Source organism: Scomber scombrus, chromosome 19 (genome assembly GCF_963691925.1).
Source record: "Scomber scombrus chromosome 19, fScoSco1.1, whole genome shotgun sequence".
In the NCBI taxonomy this organism is placed as follows: domain Eukaryota; kingdom Metazoa; phylum Chordata; class Actinopteri; order Scombriformes; family Scombridae; genus Scomber; species Scomber scombrus.
Window position 1 is genome coordinate 20,042,129 of NC_084988.1, and position 15,450 is coordinate 20,057,578.

Consider the following 15,450-nt stretch of genomic DNA (forward strand, 5'->3'; position numbering starts at 1 on the left):
GTTGTTGTGTATCAGGTCCCAGGGGAAGTCAATCTGTGGCAGCAGTGAAGAGATGGTGATGTTGGCCTTAAGAAACTCCCTGTATGCTTTTATGAGCCACCTCGATGATGGCCTCTGACACCCTTTCTGCCTTATGGCATGGGTCGATAGTTCCTTTGTGGATGATGATGTTGTCAGTGTTTCCCAGGTGGTCATGACAGAGGAGTTGGAGGGCTTTGTCAGGATGAGGGCACAAAAACGTCCCCACACTCTGACAAGGGCAAAGTTTTCTGTGTTCCAGTAATGTGCCATTGGAGTCAATAAGGATTGCAGTTTTAGGGTGCTGCTGATTGGTCCCTATTCCTGATTGGCTCTACTCTGGCTGGGCAAGGGGCTGTGTGTAAGGCTGGAGGGGCCGTGTTATCTTTTGGAGGGCTGTGGTGCTGCCTGGCTGCTGGGGCCAATCTGTGGAGGACTATGGAGACCTGGTTGTGGTTTTGCCTGCCTGCCTTGGACAGTCTGTGAGTCTGTGTCTCTAATCTGACTTTGAGGGTGCTGCTCTGTTGCTTCCATCCTAAGCAGCTTCTCCTCCAGATTGATAAGAAATGTGTCTCTCTGCTCTATATCCTTTCTCACCTGACATAGTTCATGTCTAAAATTTTCATAAACTATATGAAGCACGCTCATACTTTTTCTCAACTGTCCAGCAGCAGCATTTGTTTCTTCTTTAAAAAGTTCCATTTCATCTTTTAGCTGTGAAATTGTTTCAGTTTGTTCTTTTTGAATTCTATTATTTCCACTTGTAGGAGGGAGAGACACTCCTAAAAAGCACTGCACTGACACTGGGTGTGTGACAGCTGTTAAAGCAGGCATATGGAGAAGTGCCGGAGGCTGTGTGGACATGGGATGCTGGAGCAGTAGTGCTGGGAGCTGAAGGCTAGGAGGGTGAATCTGCTAAGAGCCGCAGCTCTCATAGCTGCAGGCTGGGTGTTTAAATTTGATGGAACTGTGAGTGCTGTTGTTAAAGGCAGAGTCTTCTGTCTGCTGAAGTCTTTTTCAAACTCTTTGTCTGAGACCCTCAAACAATCACTGTGCCTGCGTTGTAGAAATTGATGTTGAATTTTGATACAGTATCTGTGCATAGCTGTTGAAAGCATTGTTGCCAGTCATTGTAGGTTCATTATATTGCTCACAGAGAGTGGAATGCCAAGCTTTTGGGTGCTCCGTAAAGAACAACAGGTCTGTGATTACTGCTCTGTCACCTCTGAGCAGATTGCTTCTGTATTTCTTCTTCCGTGCTTCATTGGTCATGTCCTCTGGGTAGTGGATCACCAAACTATCTAGACTCCATCCATCTGGTTGTAGTTGGTTTGGGTACATTTTTTCCAACTGAGAAGAAATACTGCCATGCTCTCCACTTTCTTTACATACATAGCTGTTGTACAAGAAGTCCAGTTTTTCTTTAAACAGAAATGTTCCCACCTCTCAGGAATGTTTTTAATAGTTTTGGTTTATCCTGGTCTGGTATCCAAGTCTTCATGGCCGTTGGAAGCCATGTTGATAGTTTTGTTTGTTGCAAACACCGGCAAATCCTACATAGTATGCCTTTAAATTACATCAGTTCTTGGTGCAAGGACAATTGTATGTCTTGTTTCTGCTGCTTTTAGTACTATGATGATTGATTATGTTAAAACTTTGCCTTTTTTAAGGTTATTCTATTGGCATTTTTACCTTCATTGGACAGTCAATAGTGAAGAAGCAGACAGGAGACAAGTGGAGAGAAATTAGTTAACATGAAACAAAAGTCCCCAGCTGGAAAGGAACCAGGGATGTTGTGGTTACTTGACATGACTTAACCATTTGCAAAAATGTGCCTTTTAACCGTAAGCCTACTTGTAGCTTCAATTTTCTCAGAGCTCTCCTGTTTGGTACACTTAACATGGGCAACAACAGTTCAACCCAAAAAACAGAGTGCAATTACTCATTTTTCATAGCTGCCGGCAGCTGAACAGTTCTCACTATGTCAGTTATTATATAATACTCTGTTAAATATGCATTTAATATCCTTGATCCTTATTTAGGATTATTTTATATGTGTCAGCTGTTCTACTGTGTTCTGGTGGTAAAGACAAATATGCAGTAGGCCTACTTCCATTCACACCTTCATCTCCAGAACAACTGATAGTAACAATATAATTACATACTGAAAACATCAGGCTGTCGACTTATGTGGATTCCTTAAAATGTTTACACTTGTTGTAATGTACCTCCTACATTTATAATGCCTGGTGAGTCATAACGGAGCCTTAAAAAAAAATCACACATATTTTACTTGTATCTATCACAAGGAAGTATTTCCCTGCTGTATTTAAAGAACATCTAGTATTCAGTCAGAGTAGTATTGGAGTGATATCTTGTTGTGTTGTTATGATTCAACTGGCCCTGTAAGTGTGTGTTGGGCAGTAAACGGAAGCATAGTGAAGTAAGTAATGACATTTTTAACAAAATCTGACATGAGGATGGCAGAAACTAGGAAAATAAAGCCTGAATTTATCCTTTGTTGAGTTTTCCAATTATGTATTTGTGTGTCGGGTTTGGAAGCGGACTCTCTTGACAGACATGAGACAGAAGCTACTGAGAAATGCTTAACAATGCACTCTCCACAAGAGTTGATCGCCCTTACACTTTTAACGTACTGTATTTGCTTAAGAGGCAATTTAATGGCTCATTGAGGTGAGGACTAATTCTTTAAGTTATTCAAGCTAAAGGCATTTAAAGTAACAATAACATTTATGGAAAACAGTGTTGCCCAACTTCCAATTTTAAATGCAATTAATTCCTTAATAAGCAAAATTTAAAGCAGCAAAAAACCCATACTGTGTCAACAGAAAACACTTCTCACTGTTGAAGCATTAAATTGGTAGGAAGGACAGTACTGATTAAAGCAACATCTAAAATAACATTTTACGCTGACAGTATTATTCATTAGAAATCTTGACTAAACACGAACTAAAACAAAACGGATATGTTACATTTATGTCACTGTCTCCTTATTTTATGGTTATTTATTGTTTCCCATCGTCCTAATCAAGTTCTTATGTCCACTAATCTGCAAAAATGTTATTTTATCAGCCAAATTGTACAAATAATAATAACAAACTAGAAAATTCCAGGGAAATTTTGAGTGCCACGGGACTGCGTCCGGAACGAGTACACGATTTATTTCCAGTGTTCAAAGGTCACCCTGATCATATTCTGGTTTTGAGTATTAAGTACAACTTACTAGTCAGTATCAGGTGTAATGTACTTTATTCTCAACTTAACATAACTGAAAATATTAAGTAAATTAATAAATAAAATATTTAAGCATAAATAATATGTATTTAAACTAATTAATTAAAGTCTACTTCATTTTTTTCACAGACAGGAACATCACTGTTATGAAATTAATAAGTAAATCTTATCATTAAGAGATTAGATTTTATTATAGTTTTTTATGACTGGAATTCTTCTTGGAAATTGATTGGAAATATTCCAGTATTTAAATTCCAATATTCCAGTTAATCATATTTAAGCATAAATAATATTTATTTAAACTAATTAAAGTCCCTGTAAAGAAAGAATAAATATGTGTTCTGAATTGACATGCCACAGAAGAGTGTGTTGTTAACCACCCTGCCAAATGTGAATGATTAAAAAAATGGCTAAATATGTGAAATTAGGCTTCAAAGTTGTGTAAAAATCCGCCTCTGTCTCTGTGGGCGTTCCCGCCAAATTCTCTGAAGCCCCGCCCCCTACCCAGTGTCACCTGTCAATCAAAGTCACTATCTCTACCCTAAACATGGCAGCTGTGGGCGTTCCCACCGAGTCCGCGGAAGCCCCGCCCCCTACAGAGTGTCAACTGTTAATCAAAGTCACCACCTCTACCCTAAACATGGATGCTATTGCTGAGAGCCAGCTTGGTTAACTGACAAAATAGACAGACAGGAATCAGCCAATCACAGAAAAGTAGGTCAGTTTCCGCCCAGCAACAGGCTGTCAAGGTCAGCAGAGGTTCTACGGTTGCTATGGTGATTTGAGAATCTGCTTGGAAAAAATTCTCAAAATGCCTCAGAATTTGGCTTCTGACAAGGTCCCGAACAATTGCAAACTGTGAGAAAACCGTAACTCCTGTCCAAAAACCGAAAACACCGTGACAGACACAGAAGCCGGCAGATTCTGACAGTGTTTATTTTATTCAGATACTCCTTAAAATGAGCGCGTAAGCTCAGTGCGAAGACAGAGTGAGATTCTTTTGAAAAAAAACAGACGATTACATTACAGTCAATGGGGAGCAAGACAGGTATTGCCGCCGGTCTCGGCCCCCCCGTTTAAATTTTGTGCAGACCTCGCCTGTCAATGTCACATTTAATGAATCCCAACACCTATGTCTACATTTTGACAAAAAATTATTTGTCTCCTTTTCACGGTTTGGCCTTGAGCTCGAGTTAAAAATAAAAATTAAGTTCATATTTTACTGCTTCTCACACTCAAGCTAACTGACGCTTCCACTTTAACTTTGAAGAAAAAGTGATTTCCACTCCTCGTTTGACTGCTCATAGTTTGAAAAGTTTACATGTTATGTAAAAACAGTTTGGTGTTTTGGAGAGAGCACAAGTTTTCCTCCGTTTTAAAGTTTGAATCACATTTCTACGTACAGGTATGAGTGAGCTAGGTGACTCTGAAAAAAGGTGAAATTTTGTGGTTTTAAAAAAAAATTCCCATTCATTTTCAATGGAGAAATTTCCCGGTATTTTGGGAATAACTCTGGGAAAAATTGGATTCTGGACATTCTGAATAATAGCACCCATCTCCCGATCGAGCCGCACATTTTGATGTATATATTGTCGGGGTTTTCTCAAAGCTGTGGGAGGAGTTACGCGCCGAAATTTGGCGGAAGAATAAGAATAATAAGTTTGAGCAATATTAAGAGATGCCTCGGGGCTTCGCCCCGAGGCACTCCCCTCTGCAGTATTACTGCTGAGGGGAGTGCCTCGGAGCGTAGCACCCGTGGCACTAATAATAAGTATGGCGAAGATTAATAGATGCCTCGGAGCGTAGCACCCGTGGCACTAATTAATAAGTATGGTGAAGAATAAGAGATGCCTCGGGGCTTCGCTCCGAGGCACTCCCCTCAGCAGTAATACTGCAGAGGGGAGTGCCTCGGGGCGTAGCACCCGTGGCACTAATAATAAAATTGTTTTAGACGCGGCTAAAACCAATAGAATTGTATTGTATTATTACAAATATTTGACACAAGATACAGTAAAATGAGTGAATTAGTCCTTGTCTTTTATCCTTGTTACATTCTACTCAGCAGTTTTTGGGCAATTTAAAGAAGAGCAGATCACATGATTTTTCACGGGAGGTCTCTCATGGTTTACTGGTGAAATTACTGCAGCAATTACTTGTGTTTATCAGAAACAATAACAATAAAGACCCCATACATTTTGTACAAAAACAGACCTTTAAGTATGTATAGAAAAAAAATCATATATCAGCTTATATTGAGCAAGAGTAATTCAATCCCTTGACAGATTATTTAAAAAGTGTCCAGTTTTAAAATATTCAAAACCATCCTCAGGAAAGAGACTTTAGATTTTGTTAAACCACTTTTGCTTTTTAGTCATTATTATTATTATGATAGTTTTTCTTTATATTATAGTACTAATTATTTTCGGCGCGCTTGTCTATGCTTTCTTGTGCTGTATTTAATGTTGTACCAAATGTTACACTGTAAGTATCATATGGATATCATGTCATCATCATCGGATAAGTAAATGTTTAAATGAGTGTAGCTGTTGGGTGTTGCATTTTATTGTCATTATTTAACTGTGAGTTGTGTGCGAGTAGTATTGAATTGTATTGTGACTACTGTACGTATGTGTATTTTTTTATATGGACCCTTGTGCAGCAGCTATTGGGGGATCACTTGGATGACACATTTTATATCAACTAAACCAATGTGTGCAGGATTGGACACAATAATAAGAACACTTACAGTACATCTTAATGCAATTATATACAAGAACTTATAACCTTATACTGCTCTGCTTTTAGTTTTTTCTTTATTGAGACTGTCAGCCTTTGCATTCAGCAGAGAATGCACATTAGCTATTATCTCGAGCTGTTGATGCTGATTAATCTACTACCAGACTCTAAAAAACAAAGGCACACAATGCAGCTTTAGATAGGGAGATGAGGATTATGGTCTCCATTGCAACCGACATTAAATGCCACATTTGGCGTCTTTAAGGTTGGGAAAGGGTGTTGTGAAATGTTATTCTGCTTTACAAAGCCACTTAATCAGAGTGGAACCCAGAAAGTTTTACTTCAGTAACATATCACATGTGAAAATACTCACTCGTATTCGCTGCACTTCCAAGAAAACAGCTGTTTGGAATGACTTCTCCCAGATCGCAAGGTCAGTGGCCAGCTCTACCCTGAAGGTATGACTCTGGCCGTGGCCGACCAGAATACTGAAGCACAGAGAGTCATTGTCCTGCTGCTCAGGTGAATGCTCCAGCCCTAAGTAGAGCCTTGCCTGGAGCCAGCAGTCCTCTGCCATCCACAGCTGTAACACAACATTTTAAGTATTACATCTTGGGAAATAGGTTTTGCTGTCTCTTCATTTTTAGTGCTTCATTTAGTGAGTGAAATATAGAGTACATTTCTTAATTCTCCATTTATATGAAAGTCTATCCCATCTGGTTTGTGGATGAGGAATATCACCCAAGGCCAAGAAAGCCTTGTTTAGTAGGCTCACAGCAACACGGCTTTATCTGCTACAAAAGGCAGCCATCTATACTGAGTTGAAAACTGCAGTGATAACAAATTCTAACAGCCCTCATGCACATCACAGCACCCTGCTCTTAACATACCTTGTGAACCTTGAAAAGAACCTCATAGAGGTTATATGTTGTTTCAGCTTGTCCCCAGTCAGCGGCACTGATCTGAGAAATAAACATCAAGGTGAGACGAAGAGCAAGCAGCGAGCATCAAAACAATTTTCTTTTTATTTTGCACTTGTTAGCAGCACATCCATATCCAAATACTGAATGCAAATGAATGTTACACAGGAAGTTTAGTGAATACCTGGATAACTGCCAGTATCTGAACAAAACAGATTTGCCATTTTGTTACATTCCAGTAGTGTAACAAGTATACATGGTGTACAGTCTCAGAGTAACACAACAAACAGGGCATGTACAGGATCATGGCTCAAGGGCAGACACATTAAATTGAAGATCACCCATCAATTTGTTTTTACTTTAGAGAGACTTCTTCCAGATTTTGTTTCAGAAGTGAGAAACCCTAAATCATAAATCACTTTTAAATATATACTAATGTTAATTACTAAGAATCCAGCCCTGGAGCATAATCCTAGTCAAGTTTCTTTTGTCAGGGTTGGTGAAACTGTGTAATATCGTTGTTTATTTAAAGGCTCTTTCTTTTAGCTGCCTTTAACAAGCACTGCTACAATCATAGACCATCATAGATAAAAGATCACCAGCTTGACCATAAAGGCCATCTGGACATCTCACAGCAGGAAAATCACAGGTTTAAATAATAAAATGAATGTTTGAATTGTGCATGCTGGCTCACTGTCACATCTTACTGGGAGATAGAATAGATATACAGAGCTATTCATTTTTAGTATTGAGTTTATCCTGCTGGGGCCTATGACGTGAGTTAGTGGGCGAGCTGAGTGACTCCAGATAGTTCAGACATGGCTGTAAAAACAGCAGGACAGAGGAGGGAATGAGATTACAGCTAAAAAAGCAGAGCAATGTCATTAGAAGATGACAATGGCAGACACAATGGAAATGATGGATATGAAAGAAGCCAAGTTACAATTACATACATGTACAACACACTTTAGAGGAAGCTATAGTTCGTTTCTGTGCTAACAACCGCTGTTGATGCTAAATCATCGTTCATCTTTGCTGAAATACTGAAGGTTTAACTTCAAGTGTGAGTGCTGTAGTAGAAACTCACTGTAGAACATGGTTGGTAAACCTCAGGAACACGTTTCACATTTTTGGAAATACCAATAAAACACATACTTGATGGCAGATTGCACTAACCCTGAAGGGGACATTGGAATGTGAGCTTTCTGTAGCCTAGTCTTTATGGAGGGATGCTGAAGAGGTAGCCCTCTTAGAGGTGCACATGTAAATGGAACAAGCAATTGCTCTTATTTAAATGTTTCTGTATGCATGTAAACATGGCCAGTCTTTATAGTAACAAAACCTGCAAGTATTTTTTTTTTTGTACTTGATTAACCTGTCAATAATTTTCTTGATTAGTAGTTTGTTCTATGAAATGTCAAAAGTTCATCCCCATTTTCCAAAGTCAACGATACAACTTGAAATGTCTCGTTTTGTCTCAAACAATAGTCCACAACCCAAAGATTTTCACCTTCTAGCATCCAAGACTAAAGAAGCAAGAAAAAGTTCACAGTTATGAAGCTGGAATCAGAGAAATTTGACATAAAAAAGACAAAAAATTATAACTTAATTATCAAAATAGTTAATTGATTAATTGACTAATCTTTGCGGCTCTAGTAGAAACTTTACTGTAACATTTTCATAGTAAAAATCTGAACAAGATAAACCTTGCTCTACCTTAAAGTCTCAGAAGGTTCAAATAAAAGGCTGTGATAGAAGCTTACAGCATAAGCAGCAAGCACACACACTAACTTCTTAACTGAGACCAACTCAGTCATTTTTGTTTACCGAGGTGTGTGTCATTAAGCCACATGCGTCAATTCTGGTGAATACACAAGTCTTCTCTACCTAAGGGATATTGGCTACTGCCATATTTCAACAAAAGCCGGAGGAAAGGTCTGGCATTTCACAACCCACCAGCTGCATAATGCCTTCAGTTTGTTGAATCGTGACTCCAGTCACTCTGCAACAAATCCATTCTGTTTAATGTTATCTGTTAAAAGTATGGCTGATGACTTCTGTCACTAACACTTTGTCAAACTGATTCGTTGGTCCCAAGTGACTGGTCTATATCAGGTAAGGAATACTGCCTCCCTTATCGACTGCCAGGCTGAAGTTTTTTATTTTTTTTTTTTAAATCTTTTTTGCTAAACCACAACTAAAAGGCACAAAAAGGTATTTTTCATTTAACCCTAAAGGAGACACCACTTATATTTCCTGCAGCATTTAGGGAACTTTCTCTAACCATATTTGGTTAATTAAGGCCGTTCCCCCTATGTTAGACCTTTGTAGAAGGTTGATGATGGTTTAGAAAAGACAGTATTTATAAAGCAGATTACATCCTTTGTGAATATGCACGTTACTTTATGTTTTGAATACGGGTTAAACTTTTTTAACAGAACATTGTTAACTGAGGGAAAATGCAGTTACTGTTAGACAAATCTCCAGCAGTAACAGTTCTCCCTGTGCTGTAGTCATGCCCCTACTAGAATGAAAGACAGCCCACTGCCTCCACAAACCCAGTTTGAGAGTCTGTTCTTAAACAAGACCAGACTCTTGTCCCTGCCAAGACAACAAACAACTGGAGTGACCATCTGTAATCTTACACACAGCAGTGATGTGGGAATTGTCATTCAGACAACCGTAAAATACGCTACACAAGAGGAGCTCATCTATGATCCACTACTAGAGACTCTAGCAGACTGCAGGAGACAGAACTCAGGATGCAATGCACTAGTTTCTAGCAGACACACAACTGATGTTCACCTACGTCAAGGGCATTATCCTGGTTTGATGAAGCAATTTTATCTTCTCTAAAGAGGCTGTTGTCAGTGGCATGTCAATGGGAACGGGTGGCAGAAAACAACCAAAAAAAAAATTACTTTTTGTCTGGCCGATCATGGAGCCCTAGTGTGTGCAAAGTGTTAACATTAGTGTGGAGAGACCCTGTGAGCTCCATCTTACGCTATCAAGCTATTCTGCCTGGGCTAAGAGTCTACTTAGGGGGTGGCTCTTAAGCCTGAATCATGGTGACATGGTGAGTCTGAAATATATATATACCTATCATTTTCATCATCATTGTGCAATTCTCTGATTTGACAGGTAGGGAGGCCAAAGAAGATGCTGAACTGGAAGGCACATTAAACCATTCAGATAGTGAATTCCTCCAATTATTAAAGTTTATAAAGTCTAAATGAGAAGAGAGGGTTGGTGACAAAAGCCTTCCAACTAGGGATGTCAACTAGGGATCCATTAACAGCCGATACTATTGTTGTGAAGGAAGATAAACTAAAAGTCAAGCTGGCCAGGGTAGACAAACAAGCTCTGTCCACTGACTGCTGGACAGCTCTCACAAACAAAAGCTACAACATAACTTTTCTTACAAACTAACCAGGTAGTTACCAGTTAATGGGTGTCAGTCTATTAAAAGCAAAATTAACCGAAACCCCTCTAAGGCAGGCCTTCTCTAAAAGATAGACTGAACAAGTCATTATGTGCACACCCCACCCTGGCACTGCAAATGAGTGTGTCCACAGAGTGAATGTGACTGACCTGCAAAAACACTTGCAAAACAGAGAAGATGAAAGAGGCACATTTTGGTCTGTAGTGTTTTTTATACTAATGGGAAAATAGAGCTTATGTCATATCACAGACAAACAGAACAAAAGGCTACATCCTTTGTTTACTACTCCTTGTAGTCAGGCAGGAACATATTGAGCTGAAACTGGAACTGTATTACATACCATCAAATTGCTAGTGTTCTGATTTATCTCAGATAAGAGGATAGAGGAAACCTTTAAAAAATATGCAATAAAGTCTCATTTTCAATGTACATTTCATCTGTTGGATCAATGTTTATTATAGAATAGATATATTGTAGGTAACATACTGTCTCAGAAGTCTCCTGACAAAACTAAACCTTAAAAGAATTTCAGTGTCAGTTGAGATGTTATTGTGCAAAACCTGCAGGCTTTTCCACACCTGGCACAGAAGCAAGGCATCAGAAGCTATAATCCAAAAAAAAGTACTGGCATAAGCCTACACAAGCTAATTAAGCTCATTAAAAGAACAAATAAAATGTATTCTACATGTGTTGTATCCATTTTATGAAGACTATAATATCCTTGAGGGCATTAATTACTGTGAGGATGCATGCTTTGATGATGCCAATAAGCTGCATCTTTCACCTGCTGTATTGTATCAGTATTGTCATGGTGAGGAATACCATTTTTAATGTCAACAAGGGAAGAATGCATGTGTTTGATTATAGCTACAGTTACAATGTAAGGTAATGCTATATTAAATATATAATATTTTTGCAGCTTTTCAGTCTAAATTTAGTGCTAGCTGAAATAATTATTGCAGCTTTGAGGCCCAACATCACAGAAGATTCATCCTTGATTTCATACTTTAACCTCAGACATGGTGAAAGTCAAATCTGGCTTAAGCACATCCTAACTGTAAAAAAATATGTATCTTTCTAGTACATATCTTGTTACACTAACACCTAACAGTTAGACATAAATACAACAAATACAAATTCATCACCAGCTACAGCATGCTTGTCTTCGCTTATTCAATTATAACTGAAGCATACAGTATTTTAGAGATGCTGCCAACCTCTTTCAAAAAACACAAACCACGCAGCACAGTGTGGCACAATTGCAGATCAGTGAGCAAAAACAAATTCAAAAAGCCGTTGAACACATTCTTATGCTGAGCAGAATCCAGGGTAATCATCATGCACCTGTTTTTTGGGTGTGACAGCCATCAGATTTTGGACAAAATCATTTCATATTGTTTGTTTCAAAGATAAAGATCTCACTCAGACTTATGCCACAGCACTAAACTCACTCACTTTCACTGACCCCAAATCATACAGGACAAATGTAAAAAGAAAATGATCAAATATTAATTACCGGGGGACTTCTGAAGATATAAAAATATGGTCCTCTCAGTGCCAGAAACTTGAATGCTGAAGTTCGACCAGCAGCGTTGCCCTCAGTGCTTTCACTTGCCCAGCCCATGTGAACAATCTGCAGATGAAAAGGTGAGATTAACACTATTTTACCATTTAAAATTGTGAGAATAATACACAATAGAAATCTGTACTTAAAAAAGTGCACTGTCAGAGAAAATGCATTAAACAAGAGCTGCAGTGAGGCAGCTTCCAAAAGATACACTTAAAAGATACCCCACTGTAGTGGTGCTGCAGTCTCAGCTGCAATGCAACAATTTAGCTTTGATCTACCCTAGATTGACTTGGGAAGTTTCTCTGCTTTCCTCTAAGCAGCATATCAATGCTGTATGTACTATACTGCTTCATCTGCTACATTCACTCCTACATCTTGCGATTAACAATGTATCAATGGCTGCATGCTTGTCTTGATTTCTTTCTGAAAATACCATCTCACCTAGAGTATGAATGAAATTTTACTCAAACTGATTAAAAGCATGACACAACTATGGTCGTCTCAGTGATAAATGCCAATGAAGTGTTTCATCGGCATGAATAACTATTTATTTTGTTATTACCATATAGTCCAGGGCTGCTACAGCAGCTGCAGTTGTATGCTGATGACGCAATTCTGTACACCTCTTTACCATTTCCTACAGAGGAGTTGGAAGCTAGCTTGTAAAGACATCTCCATGGGAAGCAATTTGAAAACTACTTCTAAACCAGCATATGTCCATGATAGCTCCTAATGGGGACAATGTTATCAAGAGTCTACAGCCATGCTAGTTGCCCTGTAAAGCTGTACTTTGGCACAGCTGTGTTTTGAGCTAACATGCTAACATCAGCATGCTAACATGCGCACAATGACAACGCTACCATGTTTATGTTTCTCAGGTATAATGTCGATAATGTCCACCATATTAGTTTAAAATGTTTGCATGATAACATTTGCACTAAATACACTAAATACAAAATACAGTTGAGGCTGTTGGGAATGTTCTGGTATCTGATCATAAACCAAAGTAGGCTATTGGACAAAATACATTTTGACCTGATGATACCGCTAGATAAAAAGGCGGTGGATCACCAAATAGCATCAGTATTCATTGTCTGGACACCATGGATATCTGTATCATATTAAATGTTAAATGTCAATCCATGCCATAGTGAGACATTACACCACTAATTTTAAATGATATAGTGAGAATCTAGGGTACTTCTCTATAACTATCTGCAGTGATATCAGACTATTGTGTTTGTTGCAATTATGCAACTTGTAAGGAAAATTACACATACTATATGTATAATAAATTGTGAATATGTTTATTGCACATCTGAATACATTTACTGCACATGTAATCATGTTAATTTCCACTTGGATCATTGAGAAGAATTGAGACAACTTTAGGTTCATGGAGTGACAAAAGATATCTTGGTCTTTGGAAATGTGAGCAGAGAATGTGCTCACTCTTTAGAAAGGCCATGGTTAAAATGATGTATCAGAGGGTGGCAAGATTGCCACAGTACCTTAGATAGAGAAGCAGCCTTGACAAGAGGGAAAAGTTCCAATGTATGATGGTGTGAACATTTTTTATCTGTGTGCACACCACAAACTAACTTTGTTCTGTGTACCATGCGCTGAGCATTAAAAAAGTGTGACAATACTGCAAGAGATTTTTGTCTTGTTCTTCTTTGTCAGAGTGGAATTACAAAACTGCCACAAAAATCTGCTTTGAAAAAAATATATTGTACTGGTATGTTGTTGAGTTAGGCCAGAGTTGCCATACCTGATCATCCGAAGAGCAGTACTTATTGATTATCTTTATCTATGAGAGAAATAAAAAGAAAACAATCAAATATTCAATTACAAAAATCATTACAAAATATACATTGATCCTTAAAACAACTGTGAATGAGATTGTTGAGATAGTAATAACACACACAACATCACACCAAATGTAAACCATTGCTGCTCCTGGACCAAGTCTGCAGGTAAGTCTAAGAAGCATAGCAGATACAGATAGAAGAATGTTTAATGTTCTGTCAAATTTTTTGAACCTTAACGCAGGTCGAGTGAGAAGTGTGGAGGCCGCAGAGAGGCAGAAAGTGTGGACAGACTCACGTGAAATCAAACATTTATTCACTCATAATAATGTGTGAGAAGAACTGAAGTGACTCTACAGTTGACACGTAGCTCTGAATTCTGCCATATTTCTCTTTTGGTCGTTCCCTTGGCAATGCGCTTCCATGAATTTGGGGGCAGAGTTTATGAAGAAGCATGAAAGGACGGGTGTATTTCTTTGGGACTTTAGTTCAAATATCAACAATCTTTCTCAAGAATCTACCTTTTATTAGCTATGTATCTCAATTAGGTAGCTACAGCTGATCAAATCAGTCAGCAGCAGTTGTAATGTCTGCTGGCAAAATCAATGATTGCTGGCTAGAATTTAGAAGTCTGCTTTCGTCTGCCACTGTCCAAAATCAGTGATGCATTGTTTTAAAAATTACTGAGAATTTGAAGGGTTAAGAGAATATATTCTGGCAGCAGGATGTTCCAAAACTATTAAACTTTTGGTTAAAAACCTGTAAAAATCAGTGAAACTAGTACTTTTTTTTTAACCACTTCTAATGTATGTCTTGGAAAAAAAATGTGTACAAGTTTCTCTCGAACGAATAATTGCTCAGCTAGAAAAAAATGTACAAACCATTGTAAAACATTTTGATATTGAGTGCACAGAATGGTGGTTCCTCCTAACTTATTACAATTTAGGTACAAATAGAAACCTTGAATCACCTGGATTCCTTAACGACCAGTACTATTCTTTTTGCTTATGCCTTTTCAAAAGAACATCAAACAACCCAAGTAGCATCACATAATTCTTCATCATGTCAGATGACAGTCATCCAGATGAAAAACACATGAGGGACCCCAAGGGTGTCACAGAGTCTATTTAAAGATTGTAGGTCATTAAAACAAAAGTTCCGCTCTCTTAAAGCAGGCACACAATTACATCCTGATTGGCCATTTAGCAATCACACTCCATGTCCCTAATTACGTGATGCAAGCATGAATTAATCACACTTTTTAAAAAAGGCAGCTGTGCAATCGACGAGCATGGGTGCGTCTGCATCCTTACCAAAAATGCATCACATCATCAGTGTGATAATCAAAGTGAAATAGGAGGAAATGAGAGAGAGAAGTGCACATGTCGAATGACTACTTAGCAGTCATTAATTAGGTATGAGAGAGCCTCTTTTTGTCAGCAGAGGGGGAGAGGTGCCACTGAGCCACTCAATGAGTGCTTGTCAGGAAGGGCCTATTAAAACCATGTTACACTGTAGTCTGTGTAGCCCCGAAAAAATTAAAAGAGGAAAAATACATGTAACCACTGTGGGCAAAACATCTTTAAAACATGTTTAATTGTGTTTCCTATTAAGTTGGTGCTATCAATTAAATCACAAGTTGTTAAAAGGGGGAAAAAACGGGCTACATTTTTTATTGATTGTAAATTTAAAATCTGCCCC

At 38.4% G+C, this 15,450-nt stretch overlaps 1 protein-coding gene across 1 annotated transcript in view; it reads right to left on the minus strand.

Moving 5' to 3' along the window:
- sntg2 (syntrophin, gamma 2) overlaps positions 1-15,450 on the minus strand; it is an 81,313-nt gene that overhangs the window by 15,423 nt on the left and 50,440 nt on the right. Inside the window, exons 11-14 of the mRNA XM_062440682.1 lie at positions 13,713-13,751; positions 11,888-12,004; positions 6,900-6,971; positions 6,383-6,592 (exon numbers count right to left, since the gene is read on the minus strand). Coding sequence (XP_062296666.1) covers positions 6,383-6,592; positions 6,900-6,971; positions 11,888-12,004; positions 13,713-13,751 — 438 coding nt within the window. The remainder of the gene's footprint in view (positions 1-6,382; positions 6,593-6,899; positions 6,972-11,887; positions 12,005-13,712; positions 13,752-15,450) is intronic.